Below are 23,873 nucleotides of genomic sequence, written 5' to 3'. Positions count from 1 at the left end.
GAAGCCTGCGTGCCTAGAGCTCGTGCTCTGCAACAAGAGAAGCCACCGCAACGAAGAGTAGCCCACGCGCCGCAACGAAGAGCCCACGCGCAGCAACGAAGACCCAGTGCAGCCAAAAATAGACAAATAAATTACAAAAAAAAAAACAAAAAACAAACCCAGCAGGCTTTTTTGTAAAAGTTATAAGCTGATTCTAAAATTTATATGGAAATGAAAAGAACCTAGACTAGCCAAATTATAGGACGTAAACTACCTAATTTAAAAACTTACTATAAAGCTACAATAATCAAAAGAGTGTGAGATCAGTGCAAAAGATAGACATATAAATCAAGGGAAAAGAATAGTCAAAAGTAGACCCACATATATAGGATGATTTGAGTTTTCCACGGAGTTGCCAATGTAATGTAATGGGGAAAGGATAGTCTTTTCAACAAATGTTGATTGAACAACTGGATATTCATATAGAAATAAATGAAACTTGATCCTTACCTCAGACCATATATAAAAGTTATTTCAAAATGGATCATAAACCTAAACCTACCAGCTAAAACTATAAAATTTCTAGAAGAAAACAAAGGAGAAAATCTTTGCAATCTTGGGGTAGGCAAGATGTTTTAGAATACAAGCACAAACAATGAAAGAAATTTAATAAACTGGACTTCATAAAAATCAAAACTGTTTGTTCTTCAAGAGACACCATTTAAAAAATGGCAAACCAGGGCTTCCCTGGTGGCGCAGTGGTTGGGAGTCCGCCTGCCGGTGCAGGGTACATGGGTTCGAGTCCTCGTCTGGGAAGATCCCACATGCCGCAGAACAGTTAAGCCTGTGCACCATATTTGTAATACATATATCTGACAAAGGGTTTGTATCTAAGATACATGAAGAACTTTTATAACTCAATAAGAGGATAAACAATTTAACTTTTCAAAAAATGGGCAAAAGACTTGAATAGATATTTCACAAAATAAGATATATTAATAAGCACCATGAAAAGATGCTCAACATCACTAGTCATCAGGGAAATATAAATTAAAACTAAAATGAGACACCACTTTACATCATTAGAATGGCTAAAATAAAAAAGACATAATACCTAGTGTTGATGAGAATGTGGGAAATCTGGAACTCACACATTGCTGGTGGGAATAGAAAATGGAAACTAATTGGCAGTTTCTTATAAAGTTTATATATATACCATATTTTTACTGTATGACTCAGCAATTCCACTTCTAGATATTTACTCAAGAGAAAGGCATATGTCTACACAAGACTTATACATGAATCTTCATAGCTACTTTATTCATAACAACCAAAAACTGGGAAGAACCCAAATGTCTATCAACAGATCGATCCATGCAATGGGATACTACTTGGCATTAAAAAAGCAATGAACTACCAATACATACAACAACATAGATAATTAACGTGGACATCATTTTAGGCAAAAGAAGCTGGGTGTAAAAGAGTATACTGTATGATTCTATTTATGTAAAACTTTAGAACAGGCAAAACTAATCTCTGGAGATAGAAATCAGGTCAGTGGGTGCCTGAGGTGAGATAGGGGTTGGAGATAGACTGCAAAGCAGGAAGGACTTCCTGGGAAGACAGAAATTTTTGTATCTTGATTGGGGTAGTGATTACATTGGTATATACATTTGTTAAAATTCTTTCATGTATACCCTTACAATGTGTGGATTTTATTGTGTGTAAATTATACCTCGGTAAAGTTTATTTTTTAAAAAAATCAAAGCACTTGTTCTTAATAGCTGGAAATTTATACTTTAATCCCAAGGCTTTTTTTCCCTTTTAGTAGTTATGTTGATGTGCCTATGTTTTAGTATCTCCAAACTGCATAGTTAGTTTGATTCCCCCCCACCAGAGTTAACCTCTTAATACATAGCACTACGAAGGCACTTAGTTAATGGTGGTGCTGGGAATCCAGGAAGGCTCCACTGTGGCATTGGTTAAGATGGGTCTTAAATCCCTCATACTTCATAAGCTCCTTGAAGGTAGAAACGTCTGTGACTCATCCTGCAGTCCTCGGAATCCTCCACCATGCTTTGCACAGTATCAGGCATATAGCTGCATTGGAGAAATGCATTAGTTTGAATGGTTTTTAGTCACATTAACTATTAAAAATACCTCAGTTTTTTTGTTGGTCAGAAATGAGGTTGAACTACTATCAAAAAAAAAAAAATAGGGGCTTCCCTGGTGGCGCAGTGGTTGAGGGTCCGCCTGCCGATGCAGGGGACGCGGGTTCGTGCCCCGGTCCGGGAGGATCCCACATGCTGTGGAGTGGCTGGGCCCGTGAGCCATGGCCGCTGGGCCTGCGCGTCCGGAGCCTGTGCTCCGCAACGGGAGAGGCCACAACAGTGAGAGGCCCGCGTACCGCAAAAAAAAAAAAAAAAAAAAAAAAAAAAATTGGTAGAGGACCTAAATCGGCATTTTTCCAAAGAAAGGCATGGCCAACAGGCACATGAAAAGATGCTCAACATCACTAATCATCAGGGAAATGCAAATCACATCACACCTGTCAGAATGGCTATTATCAAAAAGACAACAAATAATAAGTGTTGGTGGGACTTCCCTGGCTGTCCAGTGGTTAAGACTCCATGCTTCCACTGCAGGGGGCATGGGTTCAATCCCTGGTCTGAGAACTAAGATCCCATATGCCGTGTGGTGCGACCAATAAATTAATTAATTAAATTTAATTTAATGCAAGTCTGGCTGATAGAAGCATGGTGGAAGCCTAGATGTGACCCATGCCACTTAAAAAATAAAGTGTTGGCGAGGACGTGAAGAAAAGGAAACCCCAGTACACTGTTGGTGAGAATGTAAATTGGTACAGCCACTATGGAAAACAGTGTGGAGGGTCCTCAAAAAATTAAAAATACAACTACAATATTATCCAGCAGGTCCACTCCTGGGTATATATCCGAAGAAAATGAAAACACTAATTGAAAAAGATATATGCACCCCAGTATTCATAGCAGCATCATTTACAATAACCAAGATGTGGAAGCAACCTAAGTGTCCATCACAGATGAATGGATAAAGAAGATGTAGTATATATACACAATATATATTACTCAGCCATAAAAAGGAATGAAATTTTGCCATTTGCGACAACATGGATGGACCTGGAGAGTACTATGCTTAGCAAAATAAGTCAGAGAAGGACAGATACTGTATGTTTTCACTTATATGTGAAATCTAAAAAATCAAGCAGGGGCTTCCCTGGTGGCCCAGTGGGTAAAACTCCACACTGCCAATACAGGGGGCCCGGGCTCCATGCCTTGTTGACGATCCCACATACATGCTGCAACTAAGAGTCCACATGCTGCCGCTAAGAAGCCCACATGCCACAGCTAAAGATCCCGCATGGCGCAATGAAGATCCTATGTGCCTCAACTAAGACCCGGTGCAACCAAAATAAATAAATATTTAAATAAATAAATAAATACTAAAATAGATAAATAAATTTGTTTATTCAAACGAATGAACAAAACAAAACAGAAACTCACAGATTCGTGGAACAAAGTAGTGGTTACCAGAGGGGAGAGAGGTGGGAGGACGTAAAGGAGATGAAGAGGTACAAACTACTAGGTATAAAATGAATAAGTTACAAGGATGTAATGTACAGCAGAAGGAATATAACCCATATTATATAATAACTTTATATGGAGTGTAATCTACAAAAATATTGAATCAGTATGTTGCATGCCTGAAACTAATTATATTTTAAGTCAACTATAATTTTAAAAAAAGAAATAACATTCTGTAATAACCTAAATGGGAAAAGAACTTGAAAAAGAATAGATACATGTATAACTGAATCACTTTGCTGTACACCTGAAACTAACACAACATTGTTAATCAACTATACGCCAATATAAAATAAAAATTAAAAAATAAAGAAATGAGTAGAACTAGGTAGTTTATGAAGTGACTTTAAGTTCTGAACAATTATTAGTAAGCCTTTAGCAAAGACCTCCCTTGAGCCAGGAGTATATGTTGTTTACAGTTTCTTAGTGACAAGTAAAACCCTTTCTCTTTTAAATGCCATGGTGTCAATCTGATGAATTGCGGAACTTACCTTTTCTGCCTGAATCACACATATCCTAGTGACTGACATCTGTAGAGCTGAGAGTTTATTTCTCTTTGTTTATTTTGTGGTATTTTTAAGGCTTGAAAAAATGCTGTTTCAACAGTCAACTGAGCATCACAGTGGATAAGATCATTTTTATCATTGGCTCAGTGTTTCCATTTTGATTGAATTTTCATTCTAGCTTTATAATATGATACCTCATTTAATAGTGTTGGCTATTAGATTTTTCTGATTTTTCCTTTTCACATGTTGTATTAAGACTTCATTAAAATTACTTGGTGTACACTTCAAGCAAGTAAATTCTGGCCATGTTTTTTGTCTTTAGAGACTGTAAGTCTATTAATCATTTTCACCAAGGATTTTGAAATATAAGAAAATTAAAATCCCCTCAAAAAAGAAAACTAAATTCTGTTTTTCTTATTTTAGGGTAACATCTGCCTGGAGAATGGATCTTTCTTGCTGAACTTTATAGGCTGTGCAGTGTGCAGTAAGCGGGACTTTATGCTGATCACAAACAAATCTTTGAAAGAGGAAGATGGAGAAGAAATAGTTACCTATGATCGTAAGTAGACTTTTTTTCCATCTGAGCCCGTTAGCAGGTATCAGCTTTTGGGAGTTAGGTTGCGCAAAGTCGTATGAGGCCTGTTTCACTATCATATTGCAACACAAAATCGCTAGTTAGTTTTTTAAGAGGAAAATGTTGGTAACATCTCATTTATGTAGCATCATCAGATATTCCACATAAATGACTTTTGCAGATAACTGAAGCTTATGATTCAGGCACCAATTTTCTTTTGTTTATCTTTAAAGACTGTGTCTTCTGAAACAAGATATAGGGACTTTTTTTTTAACTTAGGGTCTTCCATGTGAATTTTCACTTTCTACTATAATATAATACAGTGATGTGCTCCAACAGCTATTAAAGTGTTTAGGGCTGTTTGCCCTTATACTAAATGGTTCTGGGATGCTATGGTTTTTTTAGTCTTGTTTCTGCTTTTATAGCTTTTGTCTCTTTTGTTACTGTCAGTTTATAGTTTCTTTCTTTTGCTACTGTAAGTATTAAGTATGCTACCTTCATATGCTATTCCTTATCCTTGATACTAGGAAATCAAATAACTATAATAAAAATAAATAAGTTCTGAGGTTGGCACTAAGAATCTCTACAAGTAAATTAAGTATATGTGCACTTTCGTGCCCAGATCTTATGGCAACTATTTAAATTGTTCACATTTGCTTTTTTGCTTGTCTCCTGATTTTTTGGTATGTTCTGACTATATGAGGATTAAATGTGCAAATAATGATATTTTGAAAGAAAGGTGCGAAAGACACTAAGCCTTTAGAATAGAGTCAGACTGTGGAAAAATGTTCTAAATTAGAAGAATCTTTTTCTTTCCTGTATCATGTACCCCTTTAAACTCTATTTTTTTCCAGGTAGTAGAGGATAGTGGTCAAAAGCAAGGGCTCTGGAGCAAGAAAGCTTGGGTTTGAATTCTGATTCTAACACTTTGTAGCTCAGCTGTGGTCTTCCTAGTTCTTATCCATAGTGTGCCTTTGTTTCCTTATCCCTACAAACATGATAACAGTAGTATCTACCTCATTGGGTTTCTGAGAACATTAAGTGAATAAACAGTTACAAAGTATTTAAAACAGTATCTGGCACACATTAAGCACTCAATGTATCATTGTTATTATTACTGTATTGTTTTTACTAGAGCCTTTTGTTACTGCTAAATTCAGTTTAACATCTAGTGTTAGCTTTTTGTTTATGATTGGTTAGTAGCACAATTTCTATCATTCCTGAGAATAAAAGCTCCTACATAGTTAGAAAGGTCCAGCTAGTTTCAAAACACACTTACATATCCGTTAATTGATTACCTTAGAGAGCTTTCAATAGGAATGAATATATGCACATTAAGTCTCTGAGTTCAGGCTCTTAATTATATAGTGTTGCTGTGTGACAGAGTCTGGATTTTTTATCAAGGTAGATATTATAATGGGTTTCCTGCTGTGTTAAATATGACAGAGTTAAGATTCTTTCAAAGCAATACCATGCTAAGACTAGAAATTTTACTGTCTTAGGGCACCTTCTAAGACTTAATTAAGTCTTTCTCTGTTTCAGCAGATCTTTGTAGGAATTGTCATCATGTAATAGCCAGGCATGAGTATACGTTCAGTATCATGGATGAATTTCAGGTAAATGTATAAATGTGGGTATGTTATTGCGGGGGGAGGGGAACAATAAGAGTACCCTTGAAAAATCTAGGTATAGTCTTCATAAATGAAGTACTAGTGAATCTTAGAGGAGACCATCCCTGTCTTCCGCTTGTGTAAGTTGAGAGACACTGCAGATGTGGGTGGATCTGTTCAAACCTGTCTTCACAACAGTCACAAAGCAAAACACATGCCTTACAAATGATATCTCATTTTGCTTGTAAAGAACAGCACATTGTGGCTTCATATGAGGTTACTATTGTGCCTCTTTTTTCTCTACCCAGTTACATGATTGCACAATTCTTGGCTTTAAGTGTTGGCCTGCCCACTGCCACCATACTTGCTGAGCATGGAAATCATGCTAACGAGATTATCTTTATTTCCCTTATAGACCTGTAGAGTCAAGCAACTCTGTAGTCTCAATTGCAATAGGATATTTTAATATTATTTGATAAGTAAAATGACAAGATAGGTGTATCATGATTGGAGGAGAGAAGCTGAACCATATAAGGATAGAGAATACGGATGTAGTATAAGGATTAGTCCTTATACAATTCTGAGAGCATGTGAAGAATTCTACAGAATTCTACAGGCTGGTGTAGGCCTGAAGTTGCTGAAGATTCACAGGTCTAATGACCAGGAAGAAAAGCTGGACAGTGAGGGAGAGCCAAGGGCAAACTGGAAAGCATGAGGACACACTTACCTGTATCTGTCCCTCACTGCCTCCGCTTTCAAGCCCTCAGATTGAGTTACTTATTTAGTGTGAATTACATGTTCATCCAGAGGATATAAATGTGAGGTAAGAGTTTTAACAGGCAAGGGAATTTTTTTTAATCCTTTAAATTTGGGTGGTACTATATAATTAGGGGAAAAAAAATCTTCTACAGCAGAATCTTATAAAACAGTATAACCACTTTCATTCATTCTTATTTCAGTGTGAAAGAAGGCACTTAGTCACCTGTCAGAACCTGGTCTAATATCTTGTGGTCCATCTTAACAACATCCTGACCACATCTCCCCAGGATCAAAAAATTATGCCTCAAAATACTTATATGATAGATGTCACTTACGGCAAAATCGAGATCTCAGTGAATGAATAGTGGCCAAATAGGGGAATGAACATGTCGGGGGCTTAAACAAGCAGCTCTGTCCGTTCATGGGAGGAAGGGAGTGCTTATAGCTATTTTGCAGCAGTTCTGAAGCTCCTGTGAGCTTTTTAGAGTCTGTAAGTGGATATTGAGATTGCCTGTTTATACCCTAATTGAGCCATTGTGTGTCACTGCCATGAGACCAAAGTCTAGCTGATTTTCCTTTATGATTGAGCACAGCCATTTTCAAAGCTCCCCAGAAGTTCCTTTGGGGTAGGAAGAAGCTAAAGGAAGATGGCTATAGTCACAAGGCCTATATAATGTGGAATTCTCTTGGAAAAAACTCTTAAACTAGACTCTCCACTGCCAGTCCTTTCTCTCCCAACATCCACTCCCCCCCCTCCCCCATATTCTATATTCTGCCACCAGCATATTTTTCTTAAAATAATGCTTTCAGACTACCTCATTGGCCTTTCCGTAGTTCACCTTCAGCTACGGTATAATATCCAAGCTCCCCTTCCCGAGGTTCTTGCTGGGCTGGCCAGCCTCCCTTTCCCTCGTTTCTCACTACTCTCCTTTTGCACACCATTCATAGCATTGCCCCAACTTTAGACTCTCTTCCTTCCCTCCTGTAGTAGAGATTTTTATTTCCTCCTCTCTATGGCTACCCCCACTGCATTTCCTCAGGAATCTCATGTTATCTTCTCTCTTCCTAGCATCCTCTTTTCTCTGTGAGATTTAAAGCATTTTTACATTAAATATATTTAGTTCTTCTTTATTTGTTAGAAATAAATTAAAATCCTTTTGTTTCACTCAGCTGCCTCTTTGATTCATCCTCTGATCATCTCTCCTTTTGCTTCTTTCCTTGAGTAGCTCTTTACCCTATTTCCCTTATTTCCCTGTGCTCCTCCTAACAACCTACAAACTGGTTTTCATTTTCACTTTACTAAAACTGTTCTCTCATAGATTTCCTATAAGGTGGCCAAATCCTGGGACCTTGCCTCAGTTCTTCTCTCTCTTAATATCTCTTCTGGATCTGGTTTTGATGACCATTGTCTTTTTTTTTTTTTTTTTTTTTGAGGTATGCGTGCCTCTCCCATTGCAGAGCACAGGCTCCGGACGCACAGGCTCAGCGGCCATGGCTCACGGGCCCAGCCGCTCCGCGGCATGTGGGATCTTCCCGGACCGGGGCACGAACCCGTGTCCCCTGCATCGGCAGGCAGACTCTCAACTAGTGCGCCACCAGGGAAGCCCACCATTGTCTTTTTGAAGCATTTCTTCCCCTGGGGTCCATAGAGCTAGACTTTTTTCTTTCTTTTTAAATCATTTTGACTGTTCCTTTGCTTACTCTCTGGTTTCCTCTCCTGTTTCTCCCTAACTGCTTTTCCCCTGAGCTTTGGTCTCTGGTCTAGGAACCTTCTCTGTACTCCCGCAGGCATTGAGCACACGCACCCTCGTGCCTGATGAAACCTATCGGATATCTCCCGGGTCTCCTTCTTTAACCCTAATGCCCTCCTTTCTTCCTTAGTTTCTCTTGCTTTTGTCTGTCTCCACTGCCACCCCTCGTATCACGGACCATACTGCTGAAACCTAAATTACTGCAGCAGTCCCCACAGTATAGTCGTGCGTACTGCCCTCAAATTAATCTTCTGGAAACACATCATCCTGTCACTCCTCTGCTACTCCATATGCGATGTGCTTGCTCTATTCCATATCACTGTCTTTATTCGTGCTTTTTCCTTGACTTAACGTGTCCCTTTCACTACCTTCAAGCCAACTAAATCTTACCTCTTTCAAGCTGAACTTAAATTCTATCTCCTTCTTATTCTTAATAGTTCAGCCCATACTGCTTTCTCCCTTTACTGAGCTCTTCTTGTACCTACAGCAGGCCCCGACTCCTGTGACTGGCCAGCTGGTAACTTCCATCTTAGTCTGATGACCCCAAGAACTCTTCATACTCAGCTGCTGTGACTTACTTTCCTCAGCCCCACCCCATTCCAGCCCCCATCTTATTCCAGCAGCCATTGAGGTTCAAGATGGGATTCCCACCATTGGTAATATTTTGTTTTGTTTTAAATGTCTTATGGGAAATTTAAACATAATCAAAAGTAGGCAGAATAGTGTATTAATCTCCAATACCCAGCTTCAGTTTGCTTTATTTGTACCTCACCATTTCCACATCTCCCCACAGGATTACTTTGAAGCAAATCCCAAACATATTACTACTTCTGTAAATATTTCAATATGAATCTCTTAAAGATAAGGATTCTGTTTTTAAACAAATTCATTTTTAACAAAACCATTGTTAAACAAAGTAAGATTTTCTGATGGCAAGAGTAGAGGGGAAATAGAGACATAAGTACAGAGTTTAAACAGAAAATAAATTATAAATGATTACAGGTATCTGATATTTTTTATATCACCCTAAAATCCATTAAAAGGACTATATATTTGCCTCAGGAAACAAGAGGGAAACTGTGAGACTGCTCCCTGTTCTTCTGTGGACCAGGGAAGGAGAGGACTAAGGGTCAGAATTAGCAGGTAATAATAGAGGGAAAAGGCCCATGGGACCCTCAGCATAAAACAAGGATCTGATCTTGCCCAAAGGTGATTCCACCCACTCCACCTTTCCTTCCAAATCTCTACCCTCAGGCTTTGCCCAGGTGGAGCCTTTGAAGGTCTCCATGAATGACTGGGGGGAATTCTGATTCTCCTAACTTGGTCAGTTTGGGTGAAGGATGTCCTGATCCAACCATATTCCTGGCATCCCAAGTGAGCATGTGTTCCTGGCATCCCAAGTGAGAATTCTAGACATATTTTCCCACAGAAGCACTGCTATATGTGGTTAGATTCTATAGTACTTGTGCAGTATAAATTTAAAAGACTTCCCGGATTTCCCTGGGAACCTAACTGCCATGTGCAACGTTACCTCTGGGAAACTGCTTCTGAATTCCAAATAATTGACCTACAATGAAATTTGGATTCCAGACTGCCTATAAATGAAAGATTACAGGTGTAATCAGTCTTACTGATTTAACAGCCTTTCCAGATTATACCATGTGTTAGGTTTTTCCTTTCTCCCAAGTTAGACTGTAAGTTTTGCAAGGTCAGACTTTGTCCTTGCCTTCTCTCATGTCTTCTGGCGCACCTGGCACATTGCAGAGCCTTTAGGCACTTAATAAAAACTTGTCAATGGATAGATTGGTTGAAAACTCAAATAGTTATCTAGCTTCACACATTTTCCCATTTTGACTTTATTACTTTTTTCTTCATTTCCAGTGAGAGGGTGACATCCTACTAGTAATGTCTGGTAGGTGAAAGTAGGATTTGAAAGCAGTAAAACCTTGGAGAGAGTAGATTTTAATTTTGTTTTTGATTCATGAGACTCATATTTGTTTGCTGAGCTATAGCCTGTGTTTCTACTGTTTGTGTAGAATAGACTTTAAAATTAAATGTGGCCTCTGGGGCTTCCCTGGTGGCGCAGTGGTTGAGAGTCCGCCTGCCGATGCAGGGGACACGGGTTCGTGCCCTGGTCCTGGAGGATCCCACGTGCCGCGGAGCGGCTGGGCCTGTGGGCCGTGGCCGCTGGGCCTGCGCGTCTGGAGCCTGTGCTCCGTGGCGGGAGGGGCCACAACGGTGAGAGGCCCGTGTACTGCAAAAAAAAAAAAAAAATTAAATGTGGTCTTTAAGAAACAGTCTTTCCACTACTACAACTAGGTCTCCCTGCTGAACTCTCTAGTAGGAAATGGAAAGGCAGTTGCCTGGTTCTGAGTCTTTGTACTGTAGCCACTGTTTATCTTCGTGACCCTCTCTCTAGTGAGACACCCATGAAACACAAACTGCCTTGACTGATCAATTTCCAGGCTGCCAACAATCTCAAAGTCAGATGTGGAAATACTAATAGATTTAGTATAGATGCTTGTTTTCCTAAAGAAGATAAAAAGCTTTAGAGTAAAAGTTTTGAAAGAAATATGTTTCTGTAGTTTATGACCATATTAAATATTCTAGAAAGGAACAGCTATAAGAACAGGACTTTGCCCTAAGGATTTTTGCCTAAAACAAAATAACTTCTGTCACCAGTCTGGACATTTGTTAAACCCAAGAAACAAAAAGCTCCTTAAATAGATCAAATTCTAGACAACTAGCTATCTAAATATGAGACATTACATACTAATGGATTTAACATAATTGTTTATTTTTTCTGGGGTAGATAAAAATAGCTGTTTGGGTTTGGAAATTTTTTTCCTTTTTTGTTGTTTTAAAACTCATTTCTGTTGCTTATTAGTGTTGAATATTCTAGAAAGGAACAACTCTAAGAACAGAAATTTGTCCTCAGGGGCCCACACTCAAATTGCTTCATTACTTTAAATAGCAGCACTAAGTAAGCCCAGTGTGTGTGTTTCTAAGTCCAGGAAATAGCCATGCATTTCCAAGGTGACATTCTTGTATACATAGTAAATAGAGCGTCAGCGTGTATTCAATTTATATAAACAGAAGGCTCTGGGATACACAGACTAAACCTAAGACATTGCTTATAGGTGTTGAAGAAATTGATCTAATGTACAGACACCATATCCATGACAATTTACAGAGAACGGTTTTACCAGAGAAAGTTACGAAGCATCTTTCTCCCAGTTCCTCAAGGTAATTGTGCACTTTATCTTGTTCTAGGAGTATACCATGCTGTGTCTGTTATGTGGTAAAGCTGAAGATACGATCAGTATTCTCCCTGACGACCCCCGACAAATGACTCTCTTATTCTAAGGATCCTTCTGCAGCTCTGTAATCACAATGTGGTGTTGGTTTACAATACAGCAAGCCTGATGGTTTGTCTAACTTAGTTTATAATGGAAATTATTTGCATATTATTTTTTTCTGCTTAGGCTTACCTATTCTCTGAAAGAAAAAGTGGGACTTCCCTGGCGGTCCAGTGGTTAGGACTCGGCGTTTTCACTGCCATGACCCGGGTTCAATCCCTGGTCCGGAAACTAAGATCCCATAAATCAAGTTGCACGGCCAAAAAAAAAAAAGTTAGAAAGAAAAAGTAATTTAGGGGATTGCTGTTCTCTAGAGCTGAGCTTTTCTTCTAAAGTTCCCAGTGCACATCAGTGCAGCCAGAAAGAAGCACCTTTGTTAGCAGCTATGTGGCTGAACAATAACTAGGATGGAAAGCACATCTAGTGCCCAGATCTTGGTTCCAATAAAAGAAATTAGGATTCCTTGGGGAAATGACTGAGTCTAGGACTGGGGCAGTAAATACACAGGACGAGCTTGGAGCATCTTGAGCCACAAAAAAGCGAAGTGCTGAAATGAAAAATCCCAATGATTGGGAGTGTGTCAAAGGGACAGAAGAGCCAGCTGAAGGAGCTCCCAGAGACGAAAGTTGGAACAGTTTGAGCAACAAAATAAAGTAGTATTGGATTATAAACCAAAGTATAAATATTCATGAGTCCATACTGATATAAATGAATGACTGAATAAATAAATACATATATTGGAGAGAATAGACAAATCCCCCACGCAGAAAAATTTCAAATAATATATGTAGATACTCCTCACTCCTTAAGTATGGGTTTGCATAGTGACTTCCTTCCAAAGAGTATAGTATGGAAAGGGGGAAAAGAGACTTTAACTTTTACTTCACTGAGAAACCTGACAAACACTAGCCTGGTGATCAAGATTATCATCATTGATGATGAGCCACGTTGATAGCATTACTCTTGATATGATGTGATGAGAATGACACTTTGCCTTTGTGGTCTTCCTCCCCAAAACCCGTAACCCCAGTCTAATCATGAGAAAAACTTCAGACAAATCCCAGTTGAGAGAGGAATCCCAATTGAGGAAAATACCTGACCAGTACTCCTCAAAACTGTCAAGGTCATCAAAGACAAGGAAGTCTGAGGAACTCTCACAGCCAAAAAAGAGCATGACTATTAAGTGTAATGTGGTATCCTGGATGAGATCCTGCACCAGAAAAAGAACATTTGGTAAAACTAGGGAAATCTGAATAAAGTGTGGACTTTATTTAATATAAATAGAATGGTTTCAATTACTCCAAAGGGATCTTAGAATATCTTACCTTGCATAGTTGAAAGAATTCTGGCTTGGGTGTCATAAAACCTAGCATTTAGGCCTCTGCCATTTGTTAGCAGTATAACCATTAAGCAAAGTGTTATTCTGGACTTTATTGTCCCCTTTCTATAAAATTGGACTAGTATAAATTGATGTTATACTTCCTTCACAGTATTGTTAGAAGATCCAAATGAATAATGAATATAAAATGCTTTGGAAGGCATATAAAGTTCTAGACAGAATGAGATGGTTTCAGTTAGTTCTTCTCATTATGAAATCAAAACTTAAGGGTCAGGCATTAAAACAGAATTTTTTCCTATTCATATCTCAGACATTCTGAACTGAGTGAGCAAAGTTGTTGACATCAGGGAAAAGCTTTGTTTTGTAACAGGAATAATGATAACAGCTGAGGTTTATTGAGTACTTACTATGTGCCAAGGCCTTTTTAAGCAGTTGTTTAATCCTCATTAACAATTCCATGAGGGTAGGTACTATTGTTAGCCCAGTTTTAGAGCCAGAGAAACTGAGGCACAAAGAAGTAACTTAGTCCAGGTTACATAGTTAGTACAGTGATGCCCTCAGTAATAGTGTTCAGTACACGTGAAGTAACAGAGTCTAGCAAGGTTAGGAAGAGGTTGGGGATATCAGTGACAGCGCTCTGAGGAATCTAGGCATGTCAGACCAAGATTTATTATTGAGAAAAGTTAAGGCAGCTGTTCCTTAAGGATCAGTTGTTTTATTCCTGGAAAATGCTTTCCACTTTCTGCAAATCTATATCTGACCTGCTGAGGAAATCGTTTGGTGAAATGAATCCAGAAAGCAGAGAAAATGTTTCATTACCTTAAATAGCAGCACTAAGCCCATTATAGCTTCTGAATTGTCCCTTCATGGAGTTTGCTAATGCTTCCAACTTAGTCATTTGGAGCTCAAGAGTATGATTTTATATGCCCCTCCTGATATCCTCATCTCTTGCAGAATGTGTAATTATCTGGTTTAGACAATATATTACAAAAATTTTAAACATAAGATCCTATCCATATATTTCATTATTATTAAACCAGCATTGTACTGTGTTTTGCAATACTTTATCATCTTCTAGAATTCTTTTATGGATCTAATAGAATAAAGAACTCTTGAACTCAGTTCTACTGCATCTATATTTCTCTGTTTAAGTAAAGGGGAACCAGGCAAAAGCATTGGTCTTCTTTGCTTCCCTTTCTGAGATACAAGAAGAAGAAGAAATCACCTGTAGGTGTAGTGGGGAACGTGAACTTGTCCTAGCACCTCATTCTTTCTCTACCTGCTCCATGATGTACAGGTCTGGGGTCGACCTGGTTAGGCTCTTGGAGTTCAGAGCTCACCCTGTTTGCTGTTGTGTTGTTTTAGCTAGCTCTGTCTTCCTCAAATGATCTTGGGTTCTCCCAGTAGTAATTAATTGACATATGATATAGTCTAGGAAGAGCCAGATATGGTTTGTTACTTGTAAGTCATCAGTAATAAGTATACATTCACTGTTCTTTATTTCAGTGTAACAAGAATCCTTTCGGTTTCATTCTTCTGTTTCCTGAGAAAAGCTAACTTACTTGACTGAATTTGAGGCTCTTAGTTTTAAAATGTATGTTTCTTGACTGTAGTACAAGTCTCTATTTGAGATATGCTATGGTTGGGTAGAAAGGAAATCAAGAGACCTGGGTCTGAAATTAGCTTTGCCACCTGCTCATGGTGGGACATTGGGCAAGTCATTCTGTCAGTACCTTGGTTTCTTCAGTGGAAAAACAGACATAATCATGCCCCCTTTACAGAGTTTTAAAATCAAATGATATAATGTAAGTGAAAGTGTCATTAGGTCATACATTGCTGTGGAGAGGCAGCTCAGCAGTCTTAATGCAGAAACTCTGAGACAGAAGGAAGCACTATTGTGTTGTGGTTAATAGTAGAAGCTTTGGAGTCAGACTGACCTGGGTTTAACTTTCAACTCTGCCCCTCACTAGCCCTTTGTCCTTGAAAAGTGTCTTGCTCAGTTACCTTATCTTTAAATAGAGATGAAAATTCCTCAGGGTCCGTATGAGGATTAAATAATCTAGCATATAGAAAGTACTTAGTGCAGTGTGGGAGTATAGTGTATGGTAATTTGGATGATGGTTGTGATGGTGATTATAAGAAATCACCAGATTTGAAATCACCAATAAGGGTTTGGCTCAGTGTTCCTTAAACTAAGGAGATGCAACGGTGGGAACATAGTCATGGAAATAATCATCAGTTTCAGTCTATGTATCTTGGCCCCCTAAATCACTTATTCCAAGCCATATTTTTTGTAAGAGCCCTCAGAGGAAAGATTCCCTCTGTCCCTCCTCTAAATCGAGTAGCATTATCTCAGCACTTCTGGGAAGGCTTGTTTATGGGACTTCTCCTTACTTCCTGAATGCCCCTAGGGAAATTTGATTAAAAGATTATGTTTATCTAGGAAAGTGGGTGATTATATTAAGCTTTGCCGTGTCTGTTTATGACCATAAGCTGATACTTCTGAGGATGTAAAGGGGACCAACAAGAAGAGGAATAAAGAAAAGGAAACAATTTCTCATTTCTGAAGCAAACAGCATTTCCCTGACCAAGTGAGGAGCCCTCTTCCTAGCACTAAGGCCCTTTCTGACTCTCTCTGCAGAATCACTTATACTGTAATTCCCATTCCTTTGGGAGTCTCTAAATAATTCTCTCAACTTGAGCCTCCTGGGGAAGACCCAACACATCGTTCTGGCATATCAGGCCCTAAGTTGCCGGTGCCATAATACCAGCATCCAGGATAGCTGACGCTGCTGTTAGACATCATAACAGGCAATAGCACTGTAAAGATGAACAAATCATGCTAGCATCCCACATGAATTCTGATTTTATTTCTTCAGGGAAGCAGTTTGTCTCTGCAGTTATTGCTCTAACATCAATGCTTGGTCCTGCCCACAAACCCATACCCCAGCTCTTGGCTCTGACAGTAGGAATCTTGAAGGGCTTGAGTTCTCAAGAGTCAAATTAAGGATGGCCTTAATTTAGCAGGAAGTCTGCAGAAGGATGCCAGGGGAGTCCCACTATACCACTCAGGTTACCGTTTTGAAATAAAGCACCATTGATGACATAGCTTTAGTAGAAGGTCAGACAGTAGGGACCCTTAACCTCTATTCCACATTTACTTCTCAAATGATGCAAGTGCTTGGAAAATAGTTACGGGGAACATCCCTCAGCATTGGGGTTCTCAAGCTGTGTGTCCAGTTTGGAGAACGGTCCCTTCAGGGCTTCAATGAAGAGAAGTAAAATATTCCATCTAGTGATCAAAGAAAGAAGGGCAAAATGAGAAGTTTCCAAGAAGAGGTTTGTGGGACAAAATGAGAGGGCAGTGGCCTGTCAGCTGGTGTCTTTTCTAGAGCATGATAGGACCTTGTCTTGGTGGTGCTTTTGAGTATGCCTGTACTAGGTGAGGAATCTGGGGCACTGTCCTTCAGAGCCATTCGGCAGAACTCTGTTCTCACAGGACAGCTATCGTGTTGGCGGGTTATAAACAGTATGACTGTCTGAAGGGAGGCCCTCTCACATCCCCACCCTCATGGAAGAAGTGAAACCGGGGCTTCCCTGGTGGCGCAGTGGTTGGGAGTCTGCCTGCCGATGCAGGGGACACGGGTTCGTGCCCCGGTCCGGGAAGATCCCACATGCCACGGAGCGGCTGGGCCCGTGAGCCATGGCCGCTGAGCCTGCGCGTCCGGAGCCTGTGCTCCGCAACGGGAGAGGCCACAACAGTGAGAGGCCCGCGTACCGCAAAAAAAAAAAAAAAAAGTGAAACCAGTCATTCATGCCTAAACTTGTCTGTCTTATTCCTGCATTTGTGAATTTGTGAGTGTGAGAAAGACAAGGGTGGAATGTGAACTTTAAAAAGGAGGGAGAGTCAATCTAACAAAGGATCTAAAACAAACGTTACTCCACAAGGTGATCAGGAAATGGGTAAAGTGCTCTTTGTGTTCCCAGCAACTGTACTCTCCACGCCCTTGCTGTCATTAAAGTGGACTAAGTTCAACTTCTTAAGGTGCAGGTAACCTTTAGCCCAGTACCCACAGTGAAAGTGACATCTTCCTGATTGGAATCCTCTAACTTCCCAGTGCTTCCTCCACTTTTCTTCCCCTTTCTTCTCCTTATCACCTCCTTTCCCCAGTTCTGAAGAAGAGCCATAAAGTAATAATACAATTCACACTTACCGAAACTCCGCCTGCCACCCAGACCGTGACCTGAGCCTGCTTTCCAGACAGTAATTGGAGTGTCCCCTTGATCGGAGCCTCCCTCTCCTCAGCCTTTGTGTGCTGCCAGCCCCTCCGTCCCACCTGTGGTTTTATACCGTCCCTCCCACCTCCGTCAAGGAAGAGACACAGAGAGCCTGGCCGTTTCCACACCTGCCCTTTATTGGACTCAGCCAGAAGGCTGGCTCTGGACCCTCACACTTCTCAGACACCTCCCATACAGCTTTAGGAAGGCGCCATCACTCTGAAGGCTCAGAGCCCACCCGTCTTGGAGCCCCAGGTTGAATCACCAACCAGAAGTTTGGGGGCAAGGAAAGGAAACAGGCAGACCAGAAAGGCAAGGCTCTTCAATGCAGGGGACTGATCTGAAGGGAAAGCCCGGGCCCAGCAGAGTCTCCTGAGGGCACACTGAATGCTCAGGAAAGACGCTCAGGGGCAGGAGGAAGTAGGAGATCTGCTGGTGGTTATATGGCAACTTTGAGGAGGCGCTTGATGTCAGGCTCGATGTTGATGGTCGGGAAGGTGCGGCTGTAGCGTCGGAAGGGCTCCCCCTCTGGCCCGACGAGGAACTTCTCAAAGTTCCAAGACACATCTGAGCGGTGCACAGGGCTCCAAATGATGAACTTGGGATCGGTCATGAGGGAAAACGGGTCGTCGTAAGGGTAGGGGAGCTTATCCTTCAGGTAGGTGAAGACAGGATGCTCATTCTGACCATTCACATCACACTTTTGGATAAGGGTAAAGGTGGGCTGGAATCCACCCCCAGGGCGGACGTACTTGAGGCTGTTCAGGATCTCCTCATTCTGACAGTTCTCCTGGGGGAGAAAAGAGACAAAGCGCTTGGGAAATGCAAGAGATGAAGGAGCTACGAAGGATCTACAAAGTCACCCTCCTGTACTCCCCAGGATCATTCTTTCTATTATGTATTCCCCACCCCCACCCCCCTACCCCGTTCCTTCTCTTTCCTTCTTCATTCGCTTTGCCCTACTCTTGACTCGGAGTTTTCCCTCTCACAGCTATTGTCTGATGGTTTGCTAGGCCATTTCTGAAAGTTCTCACAGACCCTAGCTTGGCTGTTCTTGTACTGAAAGATATAGAGCTTTTGAGCTGTCACTTCTCTCTCCGATCTACCCTGAGCAATGCTTAGGGTATCTGTCTGAAGCTTCAAGGAACCTTGAGTTCTGGGCAGTAGAAAGAAAGGGAAAGGAGGCTCAGGTCATATTGCCTAGAACCCTCCTTCCACTTATGCACCCACACATACATGCACACCCACACACACACCCTGCCACCACCTTCCCTTTCCTTTTGCCCTGGCCTTGCCTGTCTTTCTTCTAATTACCTCTGAGTGTTGAATCTAGCCTTGGCCTCTGCCCTACTCAGCTCCTCAAACGAAAGGTGAAATTGAGATCTAGAAGAATGGGATTTATAGCTTCTTCCTTTCATCTTGTCCTAGATCTAAAGTACAAGTAGGAGGAAGCTTTGATGAAGGAAAACCCCATCCAAGGAAGACTAGTTTTCAGGTGCCATAAAGGCAAAGTAGGTTAGAGACAACAATGAACGTACTGTAAACGGAATTACTTCATGACCAACAGGCATGAATTAAATAGGATTGAAGGTTTAGTGTTCTGGAATAGGCCAGGGGAAGGGGAAGTTAAGGAAATAAGGGCTTAAGGACCAAAAGTTGTGAATGTGTAATTATCGTTCCTTTCACTTAGCTTCCTGCACCTCACGCTCACTTGCTGTACTCAGCTAGGATGCTTTAGATCTCAACCTATTGCCTGTCTTTCCTCCCCGCTGCCAGCACTGTCCTATCCCCACTTAGCATTCCCCACCCCTGACAGCCCACAAAGACCCATAGAAACCCTTATTTTCCACCGCCATCCGCCAAGTCTAAGAGTCATATATCTCCCTCAGGGCAAGAAGTTCCTGCCTCTGACCTACTAGAACCAATTAGTACAGTCAGTTCCAGGCCATCATGACATCTTGAGCCCAGAGTTGATGGCTATTAGACATCTTATCTCCTAATGCAAAAGGCCTGCTGGCTACTGGTAGCTTACGCATTCCCTCCAGCAACTGGCTGGCCTGAAGTGATGGAAGGAGGCATCTCTAGGGCCAGAGAGACCCCTCTGAAGAGGTTTTACCTTTTCTGTCTCTCTTTCCCTGGCCAAGCCTAGAAACAGAACTGAGGCAAGGAAGGAACAGTGAGAGCACTCATGGTTTGGGCTCAGGTTTGTCACAGCCAATGACATTTCAGCCTTCCTGCCTATATCTCTGATAATCTCTTCCTTGCCTTCATGCCACTGTGAATTGAACCCAAGGGATTATAATTGGAGGACATTCTGCCTGCTTGTGCTATTAAAATCCTAAGTGAGGGTTTCCCTGGTGGCGCAGTGGTTGAGAGTCCGCCTGCCGATGCAGGGGACACGGGTTCGTGCCCCGGTCCAGGAGGATCCCACATGCCGCGGAGTGGCTGGGCCCGTGAGCCTTGGACGCTGAGCCTGCGCGTCCGGAGCCTGTGCTCCGTAGCGGAAGAGGCCACAACAGTGAGAGGCCAGCGTACCGAAAAAAAAAAAAAAAAAGAAAAAAAAAAATCCTAAGTGAAAATATAAGAACCCCTAAAAGATAACTTGAGGTGTGCGGGCTGAAGATCTATAACAACTTGACCCATTATCAGGGACAGAGAGGCACGCGTGATGCCCAGAGGAGACACGTACACTTTGCAAACCCTTTTACCTTCCCCCAAATTCACTCTCCACTTGGCTGATTTTAAACAAACAAACAAAACCTTTCAATCTAAATAGTAAAGTTGCTTACATTTGCATATTACTCTATACTTTTCAAGTTACTTTTGTAGCTCTTATCCCCACAACCTCACAATAATCCTATCAGGTAAGTGGTATTATCCCTAGTTTATAGAAGAGGAAACCAAAACAGAAAAATTGAGTGACTCTTCCTGGGGCACAGAGCTATTAGCAGAATCAAATGTAGTGAAAATGAAGGTCTCCTGAGTCAGTTCAATCCTAGTTTGATTCTTGATCTTCTATTTCCTCCAGTCATTCATTCAACAAACATTTAATGAGTGCCTTCTATACCCAGGCACGGAGGACACAATGGAGAGAAAAACAGACCTGGTACCAGCCCTCGTGGAGTGTAGTGGGAAGACAAGAAACCATAAAAATCCATACGTTTGGTGTTCTATCACAGACAAAATCATACTGACTTCCCCCTGGTACTCGCATGCACCTAAAGACCTAGATTAACAAAACATACCCCATGATTCAAGACACTCAACACACATAGTCGTCCTCCCCCTCTCTTTAGCCCACTGGAGCTGCAGCAACCCAACTCCTTGGGTACAATACCAGGGACGTCTCACCTGATGTCCAAATTGGTTGCAAGGGAAGCCAAGAACCACCAGGCGCCTGGGAAAGCGGCATTGCAGCTCGTTGAGTTGGGTGAAGTCCCGGGTGGTTGTGCCTCAGAGCGAGGCCACGTTCTCAATCAGCACTGCCCTGCCTCGGAATGTATTGAAATCTACCTTCTCCCCATCTAGGCTGATAGCACTGAGGTCGTAGAAGGACTTGGCAACGTAAGCCATGGTGCGAGTGCAGAGTGAGTGGCAGAGCAGTGTGACCCCACTTAAGGGTCTATTAAAGGGGTGGGGAGGAAGGAGGAGCCAGGAAGGATCTCACAATGGGACTTTGAGCATCCCCAGGATGACTTAGCAAAAAGTCACCTACCCGTTAAGTGCTGTTTGAACAGGAAGGTCGCTCCTCCTATTTACAGACTCTGAACAAAGCCACCTCCCTGCTCCACCCTGTTGGCAACCTAGGAAGGGCCAATGTGATATCTCTGAGCAGACATGAATAATTCACCGCTTGCAGGAAACCAGAGCCCCAAAGGTTGGACGGGGAGGAAAAAAGGCAGGGAGGGATGCAAGATTGACTCCTACTTGCCCCAGCATATTGTTTTCACTTGGCACAGACAGTTACTGAGCGCCTGCTGAGTGCCGAGCTCTGAATTGTGCAATTGAGAGGTCAGGGTCTGCCGAGGGCTGAAGGATGAGGAAGAGGACTGGGCGCATGTCCCCTTTACTCAGACTACAAATGGAATATACATGTTACTGTTCACATTTCTCTCTTTGGCTGTTACTTTCCACAAGCACAAAATCAAAGGGACCATTAGGAAGACGGTGTGTGGTTTTCTAAAATAATGGCTTTCAGTGCCTCAGCTTGCACCAGTCTGAAGAGGGGAAGCTGTGTTTGTCTTGAAAAGTCTCTCAGTGAGTGATGGTACTTGTCCTGGAGAGCACATCTGCCCTTGCCCCCTGCGCTGTACCATCTCCTCTAATACCCCACACCCCACCTCCACAGGGTCATGAGGCTGCAGTTGGTTGTGGCTGGGATAACAGAGGAGTCACAGAGCAGGTGGGTAAACTCAGAGGGGATGGATGCCCCTACCTCTTATCAGACAAAGACAGTCCCAAAGACTTCTCAGAGGGGCTTGTGCTGGTCATTCCCCACAGAAGGAAGTGTGCAGGCAGTCGAAGCTGCTATGGTTCTAGACCCAGCTAGGCCGCTCACGATGTTTTCAACACCAGCATGCAATGTGTTGCAGGACATCGGGGGACATGCTAAGAGCTATCATGGGAGCACAGCACTGGAAGCCCACAGAAACTAAAAAGACCTAATGCTTCACTTCATTCTTCCAAACACCCATCAATGCAAGAAATCGGGGTTTGTTATTTTGTTTTTAATGCCTGGATTTCTCCATCATTAAAGCTGGCAATTAGGCTTTACCTGGCTTTGGGATTTTAGAGCGAAATTTCAATAACAATGCTGTTGTTTACTAGAGAGTGTTTTCACAGGTATGTGTCCATTGGGAACTGTCTCCTAGAACAAAGAATAAGCCAGGTTGGGGAGCAGCTGGTCTTGAGAATCTGATTTGTTGAGAAGATGGAGGAAGTACTTTCCAGGAAGTACCCAGGTGTTCTGTTCTGTAGCCTGTTCATGGCTGTTTAATGCAACACGGGAATCCATACATCTTAACTGGCTGCTCCCTACAAAAAAGCCTCCATTACCTAAGTGGGAATGGAATCTTTTGCCACTAGAAGAGGTGGCAGGAAATGCAGAGGGAAGTGTGTCCCCTGCTGAGGCTGGGTGGAGTTGCTAGAAAAAGCAAATAAACGCCTCCGAAGCCACTGAGTCAAGAACTTCGCCCTGATAATGGGCTAAACTCTTAACATGAACTTGCCAGATTCACCTGCATGCCTAGCACTTCCCTAGTACTCTCTGGGCTTCCAGATGCCTCTTACTGGCTGCCCTTCTGGGACCCCTCTCCAGGAAGACCATGGAAGTTGCTGAACTGAGGAGTGGAGGTGCTGTCTTCCTTAGGTACACGACATCCCTTTTCTCCAGGGGCAACCTAGGACACCTTGAGTTGCCCAGGTTCTCACCTTTCACGATTGAATACAATTGATGAAGCTCTCCTAAAATACCTCTTTGTTTCCAGATGTACCTCAAACTGGCCTACTTTCCAGAAGCTTGTAACTCTGGACATGCACTAACATGGCTTTCCACAGGGACAGTAGATGTTCTGGAAACTTCACTGGCTTAGTAGGCAGAAAGCCTAGGTCGATGGTTCTCAATTCTGGCTGCAAATGAGAACTGCATGTAGCGATTTTTCTAAATAGAGGTGCCAAGCTTTCCCCTTTGGAGATTTCAATTCCGGTTGTTCCTTTTAAGCCTTGACTCTGCCACTCTTCCTTGGGGCCCCTAGGCACCTGTTTCCTTATCTGTCGAACTTGGATAAAGATAATCACCTTCCTTATCTCACACAGACGTGATTGTCTGATTGTTCCGATAAAGGAGATAAAGCATTACAAGTTCTCTGTAAATTGGAAAATGCAGGTTAAGATCTTAGGCTACTGTTGCCCTGCCTTGTTTTACTCCTTCCTTCTTCATTTTATCTTTACCTCCAAACATTCTCTGCCTCTTCCATCAACTCTGGACCCCAGAGTATAGTATTCATCAGTCCCCAGACCCCAAGATTCTAGACTGCCTTGTTCCCTTGGGGTATCCAAGCACAGGGGTAGGATGAACTTCTGAAAGATTACTT

General features: G+C 41.9%; 2 protein-coding genes across 5 annotated transcripts in view; one reads left to right on the top strand and one right to left on the bottom strand.

Moving 5' to 3' along the window:
* The window catches only part of CHURC1 (churchill domain containing 1), a 28,620-nt gene extending 5,390 nt beyond the window's left edge, over window positions 1-23,230 (top strand). The window contains exons 2-4 of one of the 4 annotated variants that reach the window (XM_079913649.1): window positions 4,535-4,670; window positions 6,231-6,301; window positions 22,374-23,230. In XM_079913649.1, the coding sequence (XP_079769775.1) occupies window positions 4,535-4,670; window positions 6,231-6,301; window positions 22,374-22,436 (270 nt within the window). In that variant the 3' untranslated portion in view covers window positions 22,437-23,230. Of the gene's footprint in view, window positions 1-4,534; window positions 4,671-6,227; window positions 6,302-12,078; window positions 16,065-22,373 lie in introns of those variants that run through there. The other 3 variants (XM_079913648.1, XM_079913647.1, XM_079913646.1) reach the window with 3 other exon arrangements.
* GPX2 (glutathione peroxidase 2) lies at window positions 17,973-21,986 on the bottom strand. The gene is made up of 2 exons (XM_079913637.1): window positions 21,133-21,986; window positions 17,973-18,571 (listed from the first exon to the last, which is right to left on the bottom strand). The coding sequence occupies exons 1-2, from the start codon at window positions 21,352-21,354 to the stop codon at window positions 18,221-18,223; spliced, it is 573 nt and encodes a 190-aa protein (XP_079769763.1). The 5' UTR covers window positions 21,355-21,986; the 3' UTR covers window positions 17,973-18,220.
* Window positions 23,231-23,873: the final 643 nt, after the last annotated feature.

This window comes from Stenella coeruleoalba, assembly GCF_951394435.1.
Source record: "Stenella coeruleoalba genome assembly, chromosome: 2".
NCBI classification, from domain to species: Eukaryota; Metazoa; Chordata; class Mammalia; order Artiodactyla; family Delphinidae; genus Stenella; species Stenella coeruleoalba.
Note: the sequence above shows the minus strand (reverse complement) of the source record. Positions and strands in the feature narration are given on the sequence as shown.